This window comes from Gorilla gorilla, chromosome 20, assembly GCF_029281585.2.
Source record: "Gorilla gorilla gorilla isolate KB3781 chromosome 20, NHGRI_mGorGor1-v2.1_pri, whole genome shotgun sequence".
NCBI classification, from domain to species: domain Eukaryota; kingdom Metazoa; phylum Chordata; class Mammalia; order Primates; family Hominidae; genus Gorilla; species Gorilla gorilla.
In genome coordinates this window covers 20,652,997-20,671,191 of record NC_073244.2, presented here as the reverse complement: position 1 = coordinate 20,671,191, position 18,195 = coordinate 20,652,997, and the positions used below count along the sequence as shown (strand labels likewise).

General features: G+C 43.4%; 1 protein-coding gene across 3 annotated transcripts in view; it reads left to right on the top strand.

Annotated features, from left to right (window-relative positions):
- ADGRE3 (adhesion G protein-coupled receptor E3) overlaps positions 1–17,161 on the top strand; it is a 53,441-nt gene extending 36,280 nt beyond the window's left edge. For all 3 annotated transcript variants that reach the window (XM_063701834.1, XM_063701833.1, XM_055371986.2), the window contains 5 exons: positions 4,782–4,848; positions 5,072–5,163; positions 7,893–8,061; positions 12,525–12,632; positions 16,807–17,161. In XM_063701834.1, the coding sequence (XP_063557904.1) occupies positions 4,782–4,848; positions 5,072–5,163; positions 7,893–8,061; positions 12,525–12,632; positions 16,807–16,845 (475 nt within the window). In that variant the 3' untranslated portion in view covers positions 16,846–17,161. The remainder of the gene's footprint in view (positions 1–4,781; positions 4,849–5,071; positions 5,164–7,892; positions 8,062–12,524; positions 12,633–16,806) is intronic.
- Positions 17,162–18,195: the final 1,034 nt, after the last annotated feature.

Genomic DNA, 18,195 nt, shown 5'->3' with positions numbered 1-18,195 from the left:
GTGAGCTTGAATCCCACCCTGTGTCATGGACAGTTTCCTAAGAAAGCTTTTGAGGGCAGCATTCATGATGATGGTGGGAATATACATAACCAATGCACTCTATGTTCTCCTTTATAACAGCTCTAACCTCTTTCCCAACAAGGCAGGGTGAGATGGTGGTAAGAGTTTGCAAGGTTCTGGAAGTCTTATACAACCAACAGGTTCATATGCCCACTGCACAGTAATGTACCAATCCACCAAGACAGCAGGGTTTGCAGCAGAGAAAGAGCTTAATGAGGCCAGGTGTGGTGGCTCACACCTGTAATCCCAACAATTTGGGAGGCCAAGGTGGGAGGATCACTTGAGGCCAGGAGTTCAAGACCAGCCTGGGCCATATAGCAAGACCCTCATCTCTACAAAAAATTAGCTGAGCACAGTGGCTCACACCTGTAATCCCAGCACTTTGGGAAGCCCAGACAGGAGGATCACTTGAGTTCACAACTTCAAGACCAGCCTGGGCAACATAGCAAGACCTTGTGTCTACTAAATATTAAAAAAAAAAAAAAAATAGCCAGGCATGGTGGTTCACACCTGTAGTCCCAGCTACTCAAGAAGCTGAGATGGAAGGATTGCTTGAGCCCAGGAGTTCAAGGCTGCAGTGAGCTATGCTCAGGCCACTACATTCCAGCCTGGGTGACAGATCAAGACCCTGTCTCAAAAAAAAAAAAAAAAAAAAAAAAAAGAGCTTAATGATCTCAGGGCACCAAGCGAGGAGATGACAGAAGACTCTCAAATCAATCTCAAGGAGGTCTGGACTGGGGCTTTTAAAGGGATCATGGAGGGTGTGGAGGCTGGAAAATGTGGGTCATTGATTGTTCAGGGTACAGCAGACGAAATCATCAGGAGACGGAAACTGCCTTCTTTGGTGACTCAGCTCCTTCTGTGGTCCTTCAGAACAGCTGAAGCCAGTAGTTTCACTGGTACACAGGACCTGAAAGAATATCTCAAGGGGAAACTTAATTTTTTTTGTTTTTTTTTTGTTTGTTTTATTGAGACAGAGCTTCGCTCTTGTTGCCCAGGCTGGAGTGCAATGGCATGGTCTTGGCTCACTGCAACCGCCACCTCCCGGGTTCAAGCGATTCTCCTGCCTCAGCCTCCCAAGTAACTGAGATTACAGGTGCCCACAACCACGCCCAGCTAATTTTTGTACTTTTAGTAGAGATGGGGTTTCACCATGTTGACCACGCTGGTCTTGAACTCCTGACCTCAGGTGATCCACCCACCTCAGCCTCCCAAAGTGCTGAGATTACAGGTGTGAGCCACCGCACCTGGCTGAAACTTCATGTTTTATAAATTTAAGTTGTTACCTATAGAGCAGTAAAGGGAAACTGTTATCTAGGATCTGTGTGATTCTAGGATAACAGGCACCAAACAGCTAGGAGGAAGCAGGTCAGAGAGCAAGCTGACCTGGCAGTGAATCCTGGATGTGCTGCAAGTTTGGCTTGTTTTCATTTCTCCCCCTTTTGTCTTCTCTGATTATTTTTATAAAGTTTATGGAGATGGCTTCAGAAGGAGAGGGTTTGGGGTGTTGTTCAAAAGACCATCAAGATGAATAAATAATAGAAAGAAGAGCTTTAAGGTCGGGCAAGGTGACTCATGCCTGTAATCCCAGCACTTTGGGAGGCCAAGGCGGGAGAATCGTTTGAGGCCAGGAGTTCGGGACCAGCCTGGCCCACATGTGAAAACCCATCTCTACTAAAAATACAAAAATTAGCCAGGCGTGGTGGCACACACCTACTCAGGAAGCTGAAGCAGGAGAATCGCTTGAACCCGGGAGGTGGAAGTTGCAGTGAGCTGTGATTGTACCAACGCACCCCAACCTAAACGACAGAGTGAGACTCTGAAAAAAAAAAGAAAAAGGAAAGAAAAAAGAAAAGAAAAGAAAGAAAGAAAGAGGAAGGAAAGGAAAGGAAAGGAGGAAAGAAAGAAAGAAAAGAAAGAAAGAGAAAGAGGAAGGAAGGAAAGAGAAAGAAAAAGAAAGAAAGAAAGAAAGAAAGAAAGAAAGAAAGAAAGAAAGAAAGAAAGAAAGAAAGAAAAAGAAAGAAAGAGAAACAGAGAAAGGAGAGCTTTATTGGCAATATTGGTTTGCAAACCAAAAAAAGAAAGTCTCCAGCATGAGCCAAAGGTGCTCCCTCTTTGAAAAGGGGAAGGACAAGTTAGGTTTTATGCCTCACTAGATCTGTATTACTCAACAGAGTCATACACATTCAGGAGGTTTGGAAAAGCTGTACCTATTTAAGACGAGAGCAGAGTGCATGCACAATGGATAAACATATATATATAACATATATCCCATGTCACTTTGGGGCAGGATTTTAGCATTAAATAAGATAGAAAAGCCGGGCGCAGTGGCTCAAGCCTGTAATCCCAGCACTTTGGGAGGCTGAGGCGGGTGGATGACCTGAGGTCAGGAGTTCAAGACCAGCCTGGCCAACACAGTGAAACCCCCTCTCTACTAAAAAGACAAAAAATTAGCCGGGCGTGGCGGTGCGCACCTGTAATCTCAGCTACTTGGGAGGCTGAGGCAGGAGAATCACTTGAACCTGGGAGGTGGAGGTTGCAGTGAGCTGAGATCACGCCATTGCACTCTCCAGCCTGGGCAACAAGAGCGAAACTCTGTCTCAAAAAAAAAAAAAAAAAAGGAAGACCAGGCATGGTGGTTCACGCCTGTAACCCCAGCACTTTGGGAAGCCAAGGAGGAAGGATTGCTTGAGCCCAGAACTTCAAGACCAGGCTGGGCAACATAGCAAAACCCCATCTCTACCCAAAAAAAAAAAAATTGTTTTAATTAGCTGGACACAGTGGTGCATGCCTGTAGTCCCAGCTACTCAGGAGGCTGGGGCGGGAGGATCGCTTGAGCACAGGAGTTCAAGGTTGCAGTAAGTTGTGATAGAGCAACTGCACCACAGCCTGAGTGACAGAGCAAGATCCAACTCTAAAAATATATATAAATAAAATAAAATAAATAATGAGGAAGAATGTGGCTCTACACCAAAAGTTGAACCAAAGGACACAAAGACAGTTTGTGCACAGCCTCTATAAACTAACTGAAACTGGCTTAAGATCCATAATTGCTTTGACTGGTTCCCTTTCCAGTCAGAGTTATAGTGGTCTGGATTGTACATCAGAGTTAGGAGGGAACTGATGGCTCGTATTGTTATGGAGTTTAGCAAGCGTGGGTTTTCTTGTAGCCAGAGGAATTTAGACAGTTGCTTCACCAGCCAGGCCCTGAACCCCCGACCCATAGGTAACTTGGTTTCCTTAACCTTAGGATCCATCTTAGTAGATATAGAAGTGTCTGTTTCAATCTCTTGGATCACAAGAGTTAGGGTCCCAACTTTATTCTTCCTGTAATTTGAGCTCTCCAGTCTCAGTCCCCTCATTAGCGAGATGAGAATAATAGTTGTCCCCATTGTTCCAACCTCACAGTGCTGGTGTGAAAATTCAACAGGACTGTGCTCCTAAAATGCTTAACAGGACGCTGTTCCTCCTAGCTGTTTGGTGCCTATTATCCTAAATCACACCACAGTTACTAAAAAGCTTAAATTCTATAAAAACCCTAAAAATCTGGTAATGTCACAAAGCTGTGTCCACCCCAGCCAACAGAGATCAATCTAACTATATTAAATCACATACTTAAATTACAAATTAAACTCTCTGTACACATACCAATTTAAATGTGTATCTCCAATTGCGTGTAATAGGTTCAATAAGGCTCTAAATGAAAATATATTTTGTATACTACTGCTTCAAAATACCTTGAGCTATGAGTATTTTTATGTTGCAGCATCCATTTTAATTTGAGCACGTAATTTGTTGTTTTCATTTTAATCATAAAAATAAGACAAGTTTGTTAAAATTTTTTCCTAGTTTTTGAAATATATAAAGTGAAAGTGGCTGTCACATGATGTGTGGATCAAAGTTGCAATCAAAATGTGTAATCAAAGCTGATTGTTGGCCGGGCGTGGTGGCTCACGCCTGTAATCCCAGCACTTTGGGAGGCCAAGGGGAGCAAATCACGTGAGGTCTGGAGTTCAAAACCAGCCTGGCCAACATGGCAAAACCCCATCTCTACTAAAAATGCAAAAATTAGCTGGGTGTGGTGGTGCACATCTGTAATCCCAGCTATTCAGGAGACTGAGGCAGGAGAATCACTTGAATCCAGGAGGCAGAGGTTGCAGTGAGCTGAGATCGCACCACTGCACTCCAACCTGGGCAACAGAGCAAGACCCTGTCTCAAAAAAAAAAAAGCTATTGTCATCAGCTGACTTTCTTTTTATTTTATTTATTTATATATATATATATATATATATATTTTTTTTTTTTTTTTTTTTTTTTTTGAGACGGAGTCTCAGTCTGTCGCCCAGGCCGGAGTGCAGTGGCGCGATCTTGGCTCACTGCAAGCTCCGCCTACCGAGTTCACGCCATTCTTCTGCCTCAGCTTCCTGAATAGCTGGAACTACAGGCGCCCGCCACCACGCCCAGCTAATTTTTATATTTTTAGTAGAGATGGGGTTTCACCACGTTAGCCAGGATGGTCTCGAGCTCCTGACTTCGTGAGCCGCCCATCTCAGCCTCCCAAAGTGCTGGGATTACAGGCGTGAGCCACCGTACCTGGCCTGTCATCAGCTGACTTTCAAGAGAAACTGGAAACAATTCTCTGGTAGGAAAAGAGTCACTTTATGTTGATCTCACACACTTTCTCTGATCTCTCTTTGTATCTCTTTTCCCATTGTTCCTAGATGCTGGCTCCACCTGGACCAGGGATTCATGTGGAGTTTCCTTGGCCCAGTCTGTGCCATTTTCTCTGTGAGTATGTGCCTTCGATGTTCCCAAACTAGGAAGAACCAAGAGAAGTGCTGGGTACAAGATGGTACAAGGGGCTTGCATTTCCACTGTTGGGTGGTTTGATTTTCCACCTGCTACCAATTCAGTCCCATGTACAAGAGGGTAGGACTCCTGTGTGCAATTTAAAGTGGACACCATACATTACTTTAACTTGCACTCTGCCTTGTTTGTGTTGGTCCTGCAGGCGAATTTAGTATTGTTTATCTTGGTCTTTTGGATTTTGAAAAGAAAACTTTCCTCCCTCAGTAGTGAAGTGTCAACCATCCAGAACACAAGGTAGGATGTGACACATGGTACTTCCTATTCCCTTTCCTTCTGCCAATCCTTCCTACATATCCATACACACGTACATTCAACAGCCATGCTCCCAGGACTAGCAAGACCACTGTAATCTTCCACCATCACAATTAATGAGAACCTGAATTAGCTAGAATACAAGCTAAGCTGCTGTGATAAAGAAAAAATCTCAAAAAAGAAAAAAAAGAATAAAATAGAAGTTTATTTCAGTCTCATGTTGCAACCCAGAAGTGACCAGTTCAGGGCTAATAAAGAAGCTCTGCTCCACACAGTGTTCCAGGGTCTCAGGTGCTTTCTACTTTGTTGCTCCACCATCCTCTAGAAGGATGCTGCCCTTGTCAATATCCCATCCATGGGAAGGAGGTAATATAGGAGTTGCAGTTGCCACATTTGCTCATATCCCATTGGCTGATCTTGGTCACATGATAACACCCAGCTGCAAGGGAGGCTGGGAAATGTAGTCTCTACCCTGACCATGTGCCTTGTTTTAAAACTCAAAGGGGAAGAGATCTAACACTAAAAGGAAGATGAAAAGGGAGAAAAACATTCGTTTCTGCCACACTACACAAGATACACACAGGAGTATATTTTTTATCAAAAGCAACCAACTCAGATTTGCTAATCCAACAGTTACTAAGAAGCTTAAATTATATAGAAACCCTAAAAATGAATCTGGTAATGTCACAAAGCTATGTCCACCCCAGCCAATAGAGATCAATCTAGCTATATTAAATCACATGCTTAAATTACAAATTAAACTCTCTGTACATATACCAATTTAAATGTTTATCTCCAATTGTGTGTGATAGGTTCAATAAGAATCTAGATTAAAAGATATTTTGTATAATATTTCAAAATATCTTGAGGTATGAGTATTTTTATGTTGCAGCATCCATTTTAATTTGAGCATGTAATTTGTTGTTTTCATTTTAATCATAAAAATAAGACAACTTTGTTACATTTTTTCACAGTCTTTTGAAATATATACAGTAAAAAATGAAAATGGCTGTCCCTCTTCCTGCTACTTCCACTTCCCAGGAAGCCAGAATTAACAGCCTGTATGATGTGTGAGATAAAATATGACATTTTCCCAGAGCTTTCTCTGTGCACTTTTAAGTAGAACAGACCGACACACACACAATAGGATCACACTATAAAAACTGTTCCTCAATTAGCTTTCCTCACTGATGTAATATCCTTAATAATTAGGGATATATATAATGTATATATGCATGTAATATAGATATTATATGTGTATGTACACACATATACATACACATATAATATATTCTATACATATATAACACAATGTATATTTTTATATACACTATCACTATATATTGTGATTATATGTTGTGATAGTGTATATAAAATATATATGTACATATATATATTGTGTGTGTATATATTGCCATAAATACTATAAATAGGATGGCCTCATATCTCAGCTTACCTGGAACAGTCTCAGTTTATGTCTGTCAACACAATGTAATTATTAACAGTATCCCTTTCATTTTTTATTATTATTTTTATTCTTATTGATACATAATATTTATATACATTTACAAAGTATTTGTGATATTTTGATTCACGCATAAAATGTGCAATGATCAAATCAGAGTATTTAAGGTATTCATCACCTCAAACATTTATCATTTCTTTCTGTTAGGAACAGTACACCTCCTTTTGATCACAAAAGCCTTCCTGTTTGAATAACAAACTATATGACCCCGGCAGGGTGGGGTGGCTCACACCTGTAATCCCAACACTTTGGGAGGCTGCGGTGGGTGGATCATTTGAGGTCAGTCGTTCGTGACCAGCCTGGCCAACATGGTGAAACCCTGTCTCTACTAAAAATACAAAAATTAGCTGGGTGTGGTGACGTGCCTGTAATCCCAGCTACTCGGGAGGCTGAGGCTGGAGAATCGCTTGAACCCATGAGCTGAGATCACACCACTGCACTCCAGCCTGGGCAACAGAGCGAGACTCCGTCTCAACAAAAAAATTATATGACCCCTGTCTATAAATGATAAGAGTGAGAGAGAGAGAAAGCACCCAGGTTTTAAAATGCCTTATGTATGTCTGGTACTAACTTTGTCCCATACATTGTCCTAAATACTTTCCCATTAAAGTCTCACGTAATCTTTATAGCAACCCCATGAAATAGGACAATTATTAAGATAAGGGAACTGAGGCTGGGTGCAGTGGTTCACGCCTTTAATCCCAATACTTTGGGAGGCCAAGATGGGTGGATCTCTTGAGGTCAGGAGTTCAAGACCAGCCTGGTCAACATGGCAAAACCCCATCTCCACTAAAAATACAAAAATTAGCAGGGCATGATGGTGCATGCCTGTAGTTAGTCCCAGCTACTGGGGAGGCTGAGGCAGGAGAATCACTTGAACCCTGGAGGTGGAGGTTGCAGTGAGTTGAGATCATGTCATTGTGCTCCAGCCTGGGCAACAGAGCAAGACTCCATCTCAAAAATAAAATAAAATAAAATAAAATAAAATAAAATAAAATAAGATGAGGGAGCTGAGTTGCAAGAAGGTAAAGCAGCTTTCACAAGTTCACACAGGTAGCCAGTGCTGGCTTCCATTTAAACTCAGGTAGTCTAGCTCCAGAGTTCTCACTATTAACAGCTAACTAGAGGGGTGTTCATGCTCATTATTAGTTTTTTGACATCCTAATCTCTGACTTCCTCCTCCCAGGATGCTGGCTTTCAAAGCAACAGCTCAGCTCTTCATCCTGGGCTGCACATGGTGTCTGGGCTTGCTACAGGTGGGTCCAGCTGCCCAGGTCATGGCCTACCTCTTCACCATCATCAACAGCCTCCAAGGCTTCTTCATCTTCTTGGTCTACTGCCTCCTCAGCCAGCAGGTAAACACTGACCCCTTTCTTTGTTACTTTAAACTTAAGAAAATTTTGGAAATGGAGTTCAATGGGGATTTAAGTTGACATTCTCTAAATGTTCCACATGAGATTATAATCCACCTGTAAACACTCTCTCTATTTTCTCTACTTTAAAAATGCTACTAGTTGTTAAGATACATCATTTATTAACACATTTCAGAATATAAATAATTGCTATGTCAAAAAAAAATCATGCCTTTTTCTCAGTTTTCCCACTCGTAATAGTCAGCTAATGCTGTGTAACAAACAACCTCAAAAAATCTCATTGGTTTAAACACAAATATTTGCTTTTCTTATTCTGGGGTCTACAGGTCTATTGGGGTTCACCTGATCTTAGCTGAGCTCAGCTTGCCTTTGCTCCAGGATGCAGATCAGGTTTAGGCCTGCTCCTTGTGACTCATCCTGAGGCTTAGGCAGAAGGGGGAGCAACTCCCCAGCAAATACCCAGCAAATATTCTTCTCCTAACAATGCTGAAATGACAAAGAGGCAGACCCTACTGGGCAAGGTCACTCAAGCCTGTGATTCTTCCTCCACTAATATCCCATTAGCCAAAGAAAGTCACACAGCCAAGCCCAAAGTCAATGGGAAAAGAACACTCAACCCACCAAAAGACTAAGACAGAGTGTAATACAACTACAAAGGAGTGAATCGTGGAGATCAACAATGCAGCTAACACACCACTTCACATGAATTATTTTTTTTCCAACTACTATTTTATTTACATTACTACCTTAAGTTACATGGAAAAAACACCCAAGCAGTTCTGCCCTATTTCAGAAAAAGTTTCCAATCGGCAGGGTGCAGTGGCTCACGCCTGTAATCCCAGCACTTTGGGAGGCCGACACAGGGGGATCACTTGTGCTCAGGAGTTCGAGAACAGCCTGACGAACATGGCGAAACCCCGTCTCTACCAAAAACTACAAAACAATTACCCGGGTATGATGGAGGCGCCTGTAATCCCAGCTGCTCGGGAGGCTAGGCAGGATAATCGCTTGAACCCAGGAGGCAGAGGCTGCAGTGAGCCGAGATCGCACCACTGCACTCCAGCCTGGGCAACAGAGCAAGACTCCCTCTCAAAAAAAAAAAGAGAAAAAGAAAAAGCTTCCAGTCAATACCAATTATATAGTGCCGGGATTGCAGGTGTAAGCCACCATGCTGGACTGATTTATCTCTTTTTCTTCAAGACATATCAGATGATACCTGCCCCTCAAAGCCGTCACTGTCCCAAACTAGGTCACATTCCAGGATCACACAGCCTTCCTTGTAACACTGGCTGTCTTCAGGGGCAAACTCATAGATCCATCCCAGTCTGCTACTGCAGTTTTTGCAACTCACATCTCAAACCATGGAACAGCAGTGGGCATGATGAGGTCTTGAACTTCACTGTACTGCAGGTTAACTGCCTTGTTAAAGAGAAACTGGGGCCAAGCACAGTGACTCATGCCCATAATTCCAGTACTTCAGGAGGCTGAGGCGGGAGGCAAAACTCATCTCCACTTGGTTCACAGGCACCACTAGCAGAGTGTTTGTTTCATCATCATCATCATCATCATTATTTTTTTTTTTTTTTTTTTTGAGACGGATTCTTGCTCTGTCACCCAGGCTGGAGTACAGTAGCTCAATCTCGGCTCACTGCAACCTCTGCCTCCCAGGTTCAAGCGATTCTTCTGCCTCAGCCTCCCGAGTACCTGGGACTACAGGCGCCTGCCACCATGCCTGGCTAATTTTTTTTTTTTTTTTGTATTTTTAGTAGAGACGGGGTTTCACATGAGCATACGAAAAACACTTATATGTACTCTTCCCTTAGTTTATCTCAGTTTTTGAGGCATATCATAGCATCCAGTTTTTGTTTGTTATTCGTTTTGTTGTTGTGTTTTGTTTTTTGTTTTTTGTTTGAGACAGAGTTTGGCTCTTGTTGCCCAGGCTGGAGTGCAATGGCACAACCTCAGCCCACCACAACCTCTGCCTCCCGGGTTCAAGTGATTATCCTGCCTCAGCCTCCTGAGTAGCTGGGATTACAGGTGCACGCCTCCACACCCAGCTAATTTTCTGTTTTTAATAGAGACAGGGTTTCTCCATGTTGGTTAGGCTGGTCTCGAACTCCCGACCTCAGGTGATCTGCCTGCCTCAGCCTCCCAAAGTGCTGGGATTACAGGCGTGAGCCATCGTGCCTGGCCTAGCATCCAGTTTTTAAAGATATATATAGTTTTATTTCATATGGCTACTAAATTCAAAACACTTTATTTGTCTGCAACTGAACAGTAGTCTGTGTCCTCCAAGAAGATCCCTTACTAAGGGGTGCTCAGGGATAATCTGGACTGCACACTGTCTCCAGAATGGAACCCAGCCAAGCGTGGTGGCTCATGCCTGTAATCCCAGCACTTTGGGAGGCCGAGGCAGGCAGATCATCTGAGGTCAGGAGTTCAAGACCAGCCTGGCCAACATGGTGAAAGCCCGTCTCTACTAAACAATACAAACATTAGCCGAGAGTGGTGGCACCTGCCTGTAATCCCAGCTACTAGGGAGGCTGAGGCTAGAGAATCACTTTAACCTGGCAGGCAGAGGTTGCAGTGAGCTGAGATCACACCATTGCATTCCAGCCTGAGCAACAGAGCGAGACTCCGTCTCAAAAAAAAACAAAAGAAACTACCCCAGAGGCTTTCATTTTGTTTATATAACGAGTATAAGCCTCATTGTTTGTGTTATTGTTATGTATTTATTTATGTGTAGGTATGGGTGTTTATGCCATATCAGAATGGTTCTTACCAGGAGCAACTGTATTCCCACCACGGGACAGTTAGCAATGTCTGGGGAAATGCTTGTCATAACTGGCATGGGGGTTTCTACTGGCATCTAGTTGGTGGAGGTCAGGGATGCTGCTAAATATCCTAAACAATGCACACAGGACAGCCCTCTCCAGCAAAACATGATCCAACCCAAGATGTCAACAGTGCCAAGGTTAGGATATCACGGTGTGGCAGATGCTGTCCACGGCCCTCTCATATCCCTTTGGCTTATGTCTCTACATGCCTGGAGTTGCTTGTTGCAAACACCCATGACTGTGCCTGAAGGCTTCATACTGCCCACAGGACATGCCTGGCCCATGCACAGGGCAAACTGGTGATGCCAAAGAGTAATGGCCCTTGAGACCGGCCATCAACCCATGACTGATGGGAGCTGGTGGATAAATACCCCAGCTCCCTCCTCCTTCAGGCAAGTTGACTCTAAGGTAGTTCCATGCTCTACCCCAGAGCTCCTGAATGGGGCTGAGCCCCAGATTCCCACAATGGAAATAACCTTAATTATGCATTCTTTACCAGCTGCCTTCTCTTCCCTGTCCTGCTTCCTCATTGCCCTACTGGTGCTTCTTGGGATCACCCCTCAAATAAACTCCTTACACTTCAACCCTTGTTGCAGGGTCTGCTTCTGAGGTGCCCAAAACCAAGACACATTGAAGGGTACTACCAAAATATTATTGGTGATTTTCACTAGATTGAGGAATTATATGTAACTTCTGTTTTCTTCCTTTTGCATATGCATATCTTATACATTTTCTATTTTTTCTTTTCTTTTCTTTTCTTTTGTTTTTTTGAGATGAAGTGTCGCTCTGTCTCCCAGGCTGGAGTGCAGTGCCGTGATCTCAGCTCACTGCAACCTCCGCCTCCCAGGTTCAAGCAATTCTCCTGCCTCAGCCTCTGGAGTAGCTGGGATTACAGTCATGAGCCACCACTCCCATCTAATCATTTTGTATTTTTAGTAGAGACAGGGTTTCACTGTGTTAGCCAGAATGGTCTCAATCTCCTGACCTCGTGATCTGCCCGCCTCGGCCTCCCAAAGTGCTGGGATTACAGGTGTGAGCCACCACACCTGGCCATAAATTTTCTACAACAATTATATAGCCTGCAATGGAAAATTTTTACTGTGGTAAAACATATATGAAATAAAATTTACCTTTTTAACCTTTTTTAAGTGTACCATTAGTAGCATCACATTCGCAATGTCGTGCAACCGTCACCAACATCCATCTCCGGAACTTTATTCATCTTCCCAAACTGAAACTCCATCCCCATTAAACACTAACTCCCCACTCTCCTTCCCCCCAGGCCCTGGAAACCGCTATTCTACTTTATGGCTATATGGATTTGACTACTTTAGGTACCTCATATAAGTAGAATCATACAGTATGTGCCTTTTCATGACCAGCTTATTTCACTTAGCCTGATGTCCTCAAGGTTCATCCGTGTGGTAGCATATGTGTCAGAATCTCCTTCCTTTATAAGACTGAATAATATTCCGTTGTACGAATAGACCATGTTTTGTGAAAATAAATAAATAATAATACATCTCTATCCTCTTCCTGACTCACCGACCTTTCTGCTGTTCACCAATGTTAGCAAAACCCATCCAGGTATTTCCTTTGATGTTCCAGGTCCAGAAACAATATCAAAAGTGGTTTAGAGAGATCGTAAAATCAAAATCTGAGTCTGAGACATACACACTTTCCAGCAAGATGGGTCCTGACTCAAAACCCAGTGAGGTAAGTGAACATCTGAATTGTTCTAATGTTTTACATACTCCTCTCTTGACACTGCAAACTTCCTCTAGTTTGGGGTTTTTTTGTTTGTTTGTTTTTGTTTTTGTTTTTTAAGTTCTGAGGTTACATGTGGAGGTTTGTTACATAGGTAAACATGTGCCATGGTGGTTTGCTGCACCTATCAACCCATCACCTAGGTATTAAGCCCAGCATTGGCTGGGCATGGTGGCTCATGCATGTAATCCCAGCATTTTGGGAGGTCGAGGTGGGTGCATCACCTGAGGTCAGCAGTTCAAGACCAGCCTGACCAACATGGTGAAACCCCATCTCTACTAAAAATACAAAAATTAGCCGGGTGTGGTGGTATGCACCTGTAGTCCCAGCTACTGGGGAGGCTGAGACAGGAAAATCACTTGAACCTGAGAGGCGGAGGTTGCAGTGAGCCAAGATCGCACCATTGCACTCCAACCTGGGTGACAGAGCGAGACTCTGTCTAAAAAACAAACAAACAAAAAAAAAAAAACAGCACACATCGGCTCTTTTCCCTAATGCTCTCCCCCCTCCAACCTCCCCTAACAGGCCCCAGTGAGTGTTGTTCCCCTCCCTGTGTCCATGAGCTCTCATTGTTCAGTTCCCACTTACAAGTGAGAACATGCAGCGTTTGGTGTTCTGCTCCTGAGTTCGTTTGCTGAGCTTCCTCTAGTTTTTAATTTATATTTTCCTTTTATTTTATTTATTTTTTTTTTTAAGAGACAGGGTCTTGCTCTGTCACCCAGGCTGGAGTGCAGTGGCGTGATCATAGCTCACTGCGGTTTCGACCTCCTGGGCTCAAGCAATCCTCCCATCTCAGCTTCCTGAGTAGCTGAGACCACAAGTGTGCACCACCATGCCCTACTAATTTTTTTTATAGAGAGAGAGATGGAGTCTCCCTATGTTGCCCAGGCTGGTCTTGATCTCCCAGCTCAAGCAGTCCTACCACCTCAGCCTCCCAAAGTGCTGAAATTACAGGTATGAGCCACCACACCCAGCCTATATTTTCCTTTTTCAAAGATATGCTCACGTTATTCAATTTCCACAATGTAAAATAATAATAATAAAAAGGAAGCCACAGGCCGGGCACAGTGGCTCACGCCTATAATCCCAACACTTTGGGAGGCCGAGGTGGGCAGATCACCTGAGGTTGGGAGTTCGAGACCAGCCTGACCAACATGGAGAAACCCCATCTCTACTAAAAATACAAAATTAGCTGGGCATGGTGGCACATGCCTGTAATCCCAGCTACTCGGGAGGCTGAAGCAGAAGAATCGGTTGAATCCGGGAGGCAGAGTTTGCAGTGAGCCGAGCTCGTGCCATTGCACTCCAGCCTGGGCAACAAGAGCGAAACCCTGTCTCAAAAAAAAAAAAAAAAAAAAAAAAAAAAAAAAAGGAAGCCAGGTGTGGTGGCGCTGTAGTCCTAGCTACTTGGGAGGCTGAGATGGGGGGATCGCTTGAGCCCAGGAGTTTGACATCAGCCTGGGAAACATAGGGTAGCTTTGAGGAGCTAGTCTTAGTACAGACTTGCTTTCCTGGAGGGTATGAGGAAGAGTCCTTTTCCTGATAACCTGGTTTGAGTTCCTCATTCTTGTTATATTGTTCCTCAGTGACTCCTCTCTGCTCACTAACAGCACTTAAGCTGGTTTTCATATGTATTCTTGTTGTGTGAAGATGTATGGGTAAAACATATCACCAGAACCCATGCAATCTAGCACAGACTCCCACTGGGGGAAATTTACAAGCATAGGCATAGCAGAGGGATCATCTTCCCCCAAATGCCCACTGTCCATAAAGATGTGGATGTGGGCCCACAGAGTGACGGTACGCCATGGAACAGGCTCCAGGGGAGGGATTCTGCCCCAGCTGCTCTGCATAATTGCAGAGGATGGGTGCAGGGAATCATGGGACCTTTCTGGGGGAGGAAATAGCCCTGTTAGAAAGATGATACTTCTGGAATCTGGTTGCTGGTATTCTGTTCTTCCATTGCACTAACTCAGGCTCAGTGCACCACAGAATGAGCTTTCTACACTATGTGACATTTCGTTCCATATTTGGCTTTTTGAATAAATGACAGAATAGACGTCTAAAAAGAGGCTGGGCATGGTGGCTCACACCTGTAATCCCAACACTTTGGGAGGCCAAGGTGGGAGGATCACTTGAGTCCAGGAGTTTGAGACCAGCCTGGGCAACATAGTGAGAACCTGTCTCTTCTTTTCTTTTCACTTTTTTTTTTTTTTTTTTTTGAGACAGAGTCTCACTCTATCACCCAGGCTAGAGTACAGTGGTGCAATCTCGGCTCACTGCAACCTCTGCCTCCTGGGTTCAAGCGATTCTCCTGCCTCAGCCTCCCCAGTAGCTGGGATTACATGCGCCCGCCACCACACCCGGCTAATTTTTTTGTATTTTTAGTAGAGATGGTGTTTCACCATTTTGGCCAGGCTGGTCTCGAACTCCTGACCTCAAGTGATCCGCCCGCCTTGGCTTCTCAAAGTGCTGAGATTACAGGTGTGAGCCACTGGGCGTGGTGGCAGGTGCCTGTAATCCCAGCTACTCAGGAGACTGAGGCAAGAGAATCGCTTGAACCTGGGAGGCAAAGATGACGGTGAGCCGAGATCATGCCATTGCACTCCAGCCTGGGCGACAAGAATGAAACTCTGTCTCAAAAAAAAATTTTTGATTAATATTAGGCTTAATTATTCTCAACAAGAGTAAAAGTGCCAACTGTTGACTGTGACCTATGAAAGGTTACCAGATAATCCAAAATAATTCCCAAAGCTGCCAGCATTCCAGTTACTGGTTCTCCACAATGAAATAAGGAAAATCGTTTAACATTGTGGAAATTGAATAATATGAGTGTATCTTTGGAAGGGGAAAATATCAAATATAACCTGGGCAGTATAGTGAGACCCTGTCTCTGCAGAAACATCAAAGAATTAACCAGGTGTAGTGGTGCATGCCTGTAGCCTGTAGTTTCAGCTATTTGGGAGGCTGAGGCAGGAACATTGCTTAAGCCCGGGAGGCAGAGGTTGCAATGAGCCAAGATCATGCCATTGCACTCCAGCCTGGGTGGCAGAGCAAAACCCTGTCTCAAAAAAATATATATATATTCATATATATTCATATATACTCATAAAATATTCATATATTCATATATATTCATATATACTCATAAAATATTCATATATTCATATATATTCATATATACTCATAAAATATTCATATACATGTATATATGAATCTCTCTTTAAGAAATACATTAGCTTTGGCCGGGCATGGTGGCTCATGCCAGTAATCCCAGCACTTTGGGAGAACAAGGTAGGAGGATCGCTTGAGGTCAGGAGTTTGAGACCTGCCTGGGCAACAAAATAAGACCCCACCTCTACAGAAAAATCTCTATGCTTTTATTTTTTAGGCACAGAGTTTGAGTAAAAAGCTAATGAAACTCTTTCTCTATGGACAAGTTTGACCTTGGGTTAACTTTCTAACTCTGTTCCCAAGAAACGTGATAAAGTTGGAAAATCAGATAGGTTGCCAGGCAATGTTGCCTATGGAAAAAGTCAAGCTTGACTTGTAAATTGCATCTAGATGGGAAATTCTATGAATGAACCATAAATACCAGGAAGGAAGATGTAACTTTGAACTTCTTGCACACAACTCTTATAACTAGGCTAGGAAGCACTAACCTCATAGGTTTCTTCGGGAGATGTTGGTTCCTCTGTGGAGCTTGGGGCTGCTAAACCAAGCTGTAAGTTGTGGGGTGCAAAGAGAATATTTGTTGAGTACTACAGTGTGTCAGGCACTATGTTAGATAACAGGCATTCAAAGAGAAACAAAGCCAACAAGACTCTAACCTTTCTTCATAGACAAAAAAACATCCAGGGGGCTGAAATTCCAGAGTGTAATACGTCTGAAAATTTATCAAAAAGAAGAATTCTTCCTGCTGAATTTTTGATAAGTCTTCCCACTCTAAGCCAAAGAAGACCACATCTGCCCTAGGATTTTTAAATGCTAGGAGATCATGCCATCCTTGCCTGCTGGTTCAAACTGGGTTTAAATCACTCCTGCTGTTTTTCTATGTTGTTGATTTTGTCTGTTTACTTTATTTTACCCTTATATCCACCTTTAATCTAAACCTCTTTTATAGGGGGATGTTTTTCCAGGACAAGTGAAGAGAAAATATTAAAACTAGAATATTCAACTCCATATGGAAAATCATATCCATGGATCTCTTTGGCATTATGAAGAATGAAGCTAAGGAAAAGGGAATTCATTAAACATATCATCCTTGGAGAGGAAGTAATCAACCTTTACTTCCCAAACTGTTTGTTCTCCATGATAGGCTCTCAACAAATGTGTGGTAAATTGCATTTCTCTTCACTATGGTGTATTCAGTCAATGCTTGTCCCTGGAAACCCAAAGCATGACCACTGAAAATATTTCCTTGACTTTTTGTAAATGAAGAGGTCCTTTTCCTCAAGTTCTTAGTCCCACTCATCCTAAACTTGCTCTTTTTTTAAGACAGAGTTTCACTCTGTCACCCAGGCTGGAGTGTAGTGGCATGATCGTAGCTCACTGCAGCCTCAAACTCCAGAGCTCAACTGGTTCTCCAGCTTCAGCTTCCCAAAGTGCTGGGATTACAGGCATGAGCCACTGCACCTGGCCATAAACTTGCTCTTTAAACTCACTCATTCCCTCAAACCATCAGCTTCCTACTGGCTTTACTTCCTTGCTAGATACAGGCTAATTTTTTTTTTTTGAGATGGAGTTTCGCTCTTGTTGCCCAGGCTGGAGTGCAACGGCGTGAGTGCAACCTCTGCCTCCCGGGTTCAAGCAATTCTTCTGCCTCAGCCTCCCAAGTAGCTGGCGTTACAGGTATGGACCACCATGTCCGGCTAATTTTGTATTTTTAGTAGAGACGGGGTTTCTCCATGTTGGTCAGGCTGGTCTCAAACTCCCAACCTCAGGTGATCCACCTGACTTGGCCTCCCAAACTGCTGGGATTACAGGCGTGAGCCACCATGCCCGGCCCAGGCTAACTTCTTTTCTTTTGAGACTGAGTCTCACTCTGTCACCCAGGCTGGAGTGCAGTGGTGAGATCTAGGCTCACTGCAACCTCTACCTCCTGGGTTCAAGCGATTCTCCTGCCTTAGCCTCCCGATAGCTGGGACTACAAGCACATGCCACCATGCCCAGCTAATTTTGTATTTTTAGTGGAGACAAGGTTTCACCATGTTGGCCAGGCTGATCTCAAACTCCTGACCTCAAGCAGCGATCCACCTGCCGGGGCCTCCCAAAGTGCTGGGATTACAGACACAAGCCATCACACCTGATGAGAGATTTTAAGTGTTCTCACCACAAAAAAAAGAAAAAAAATGTTATATGAGGTAATCATGTATTAATTAGCTTGACTTAGTCATTCCACGATGTAGATATATTTCAAAACATCCTGTTGTACATGATAAATATATACACTTTTGTCTATATAAAACAAATAAATAAATAAATGTTTAAAGTGTAGAAGAGCCTGGACTCT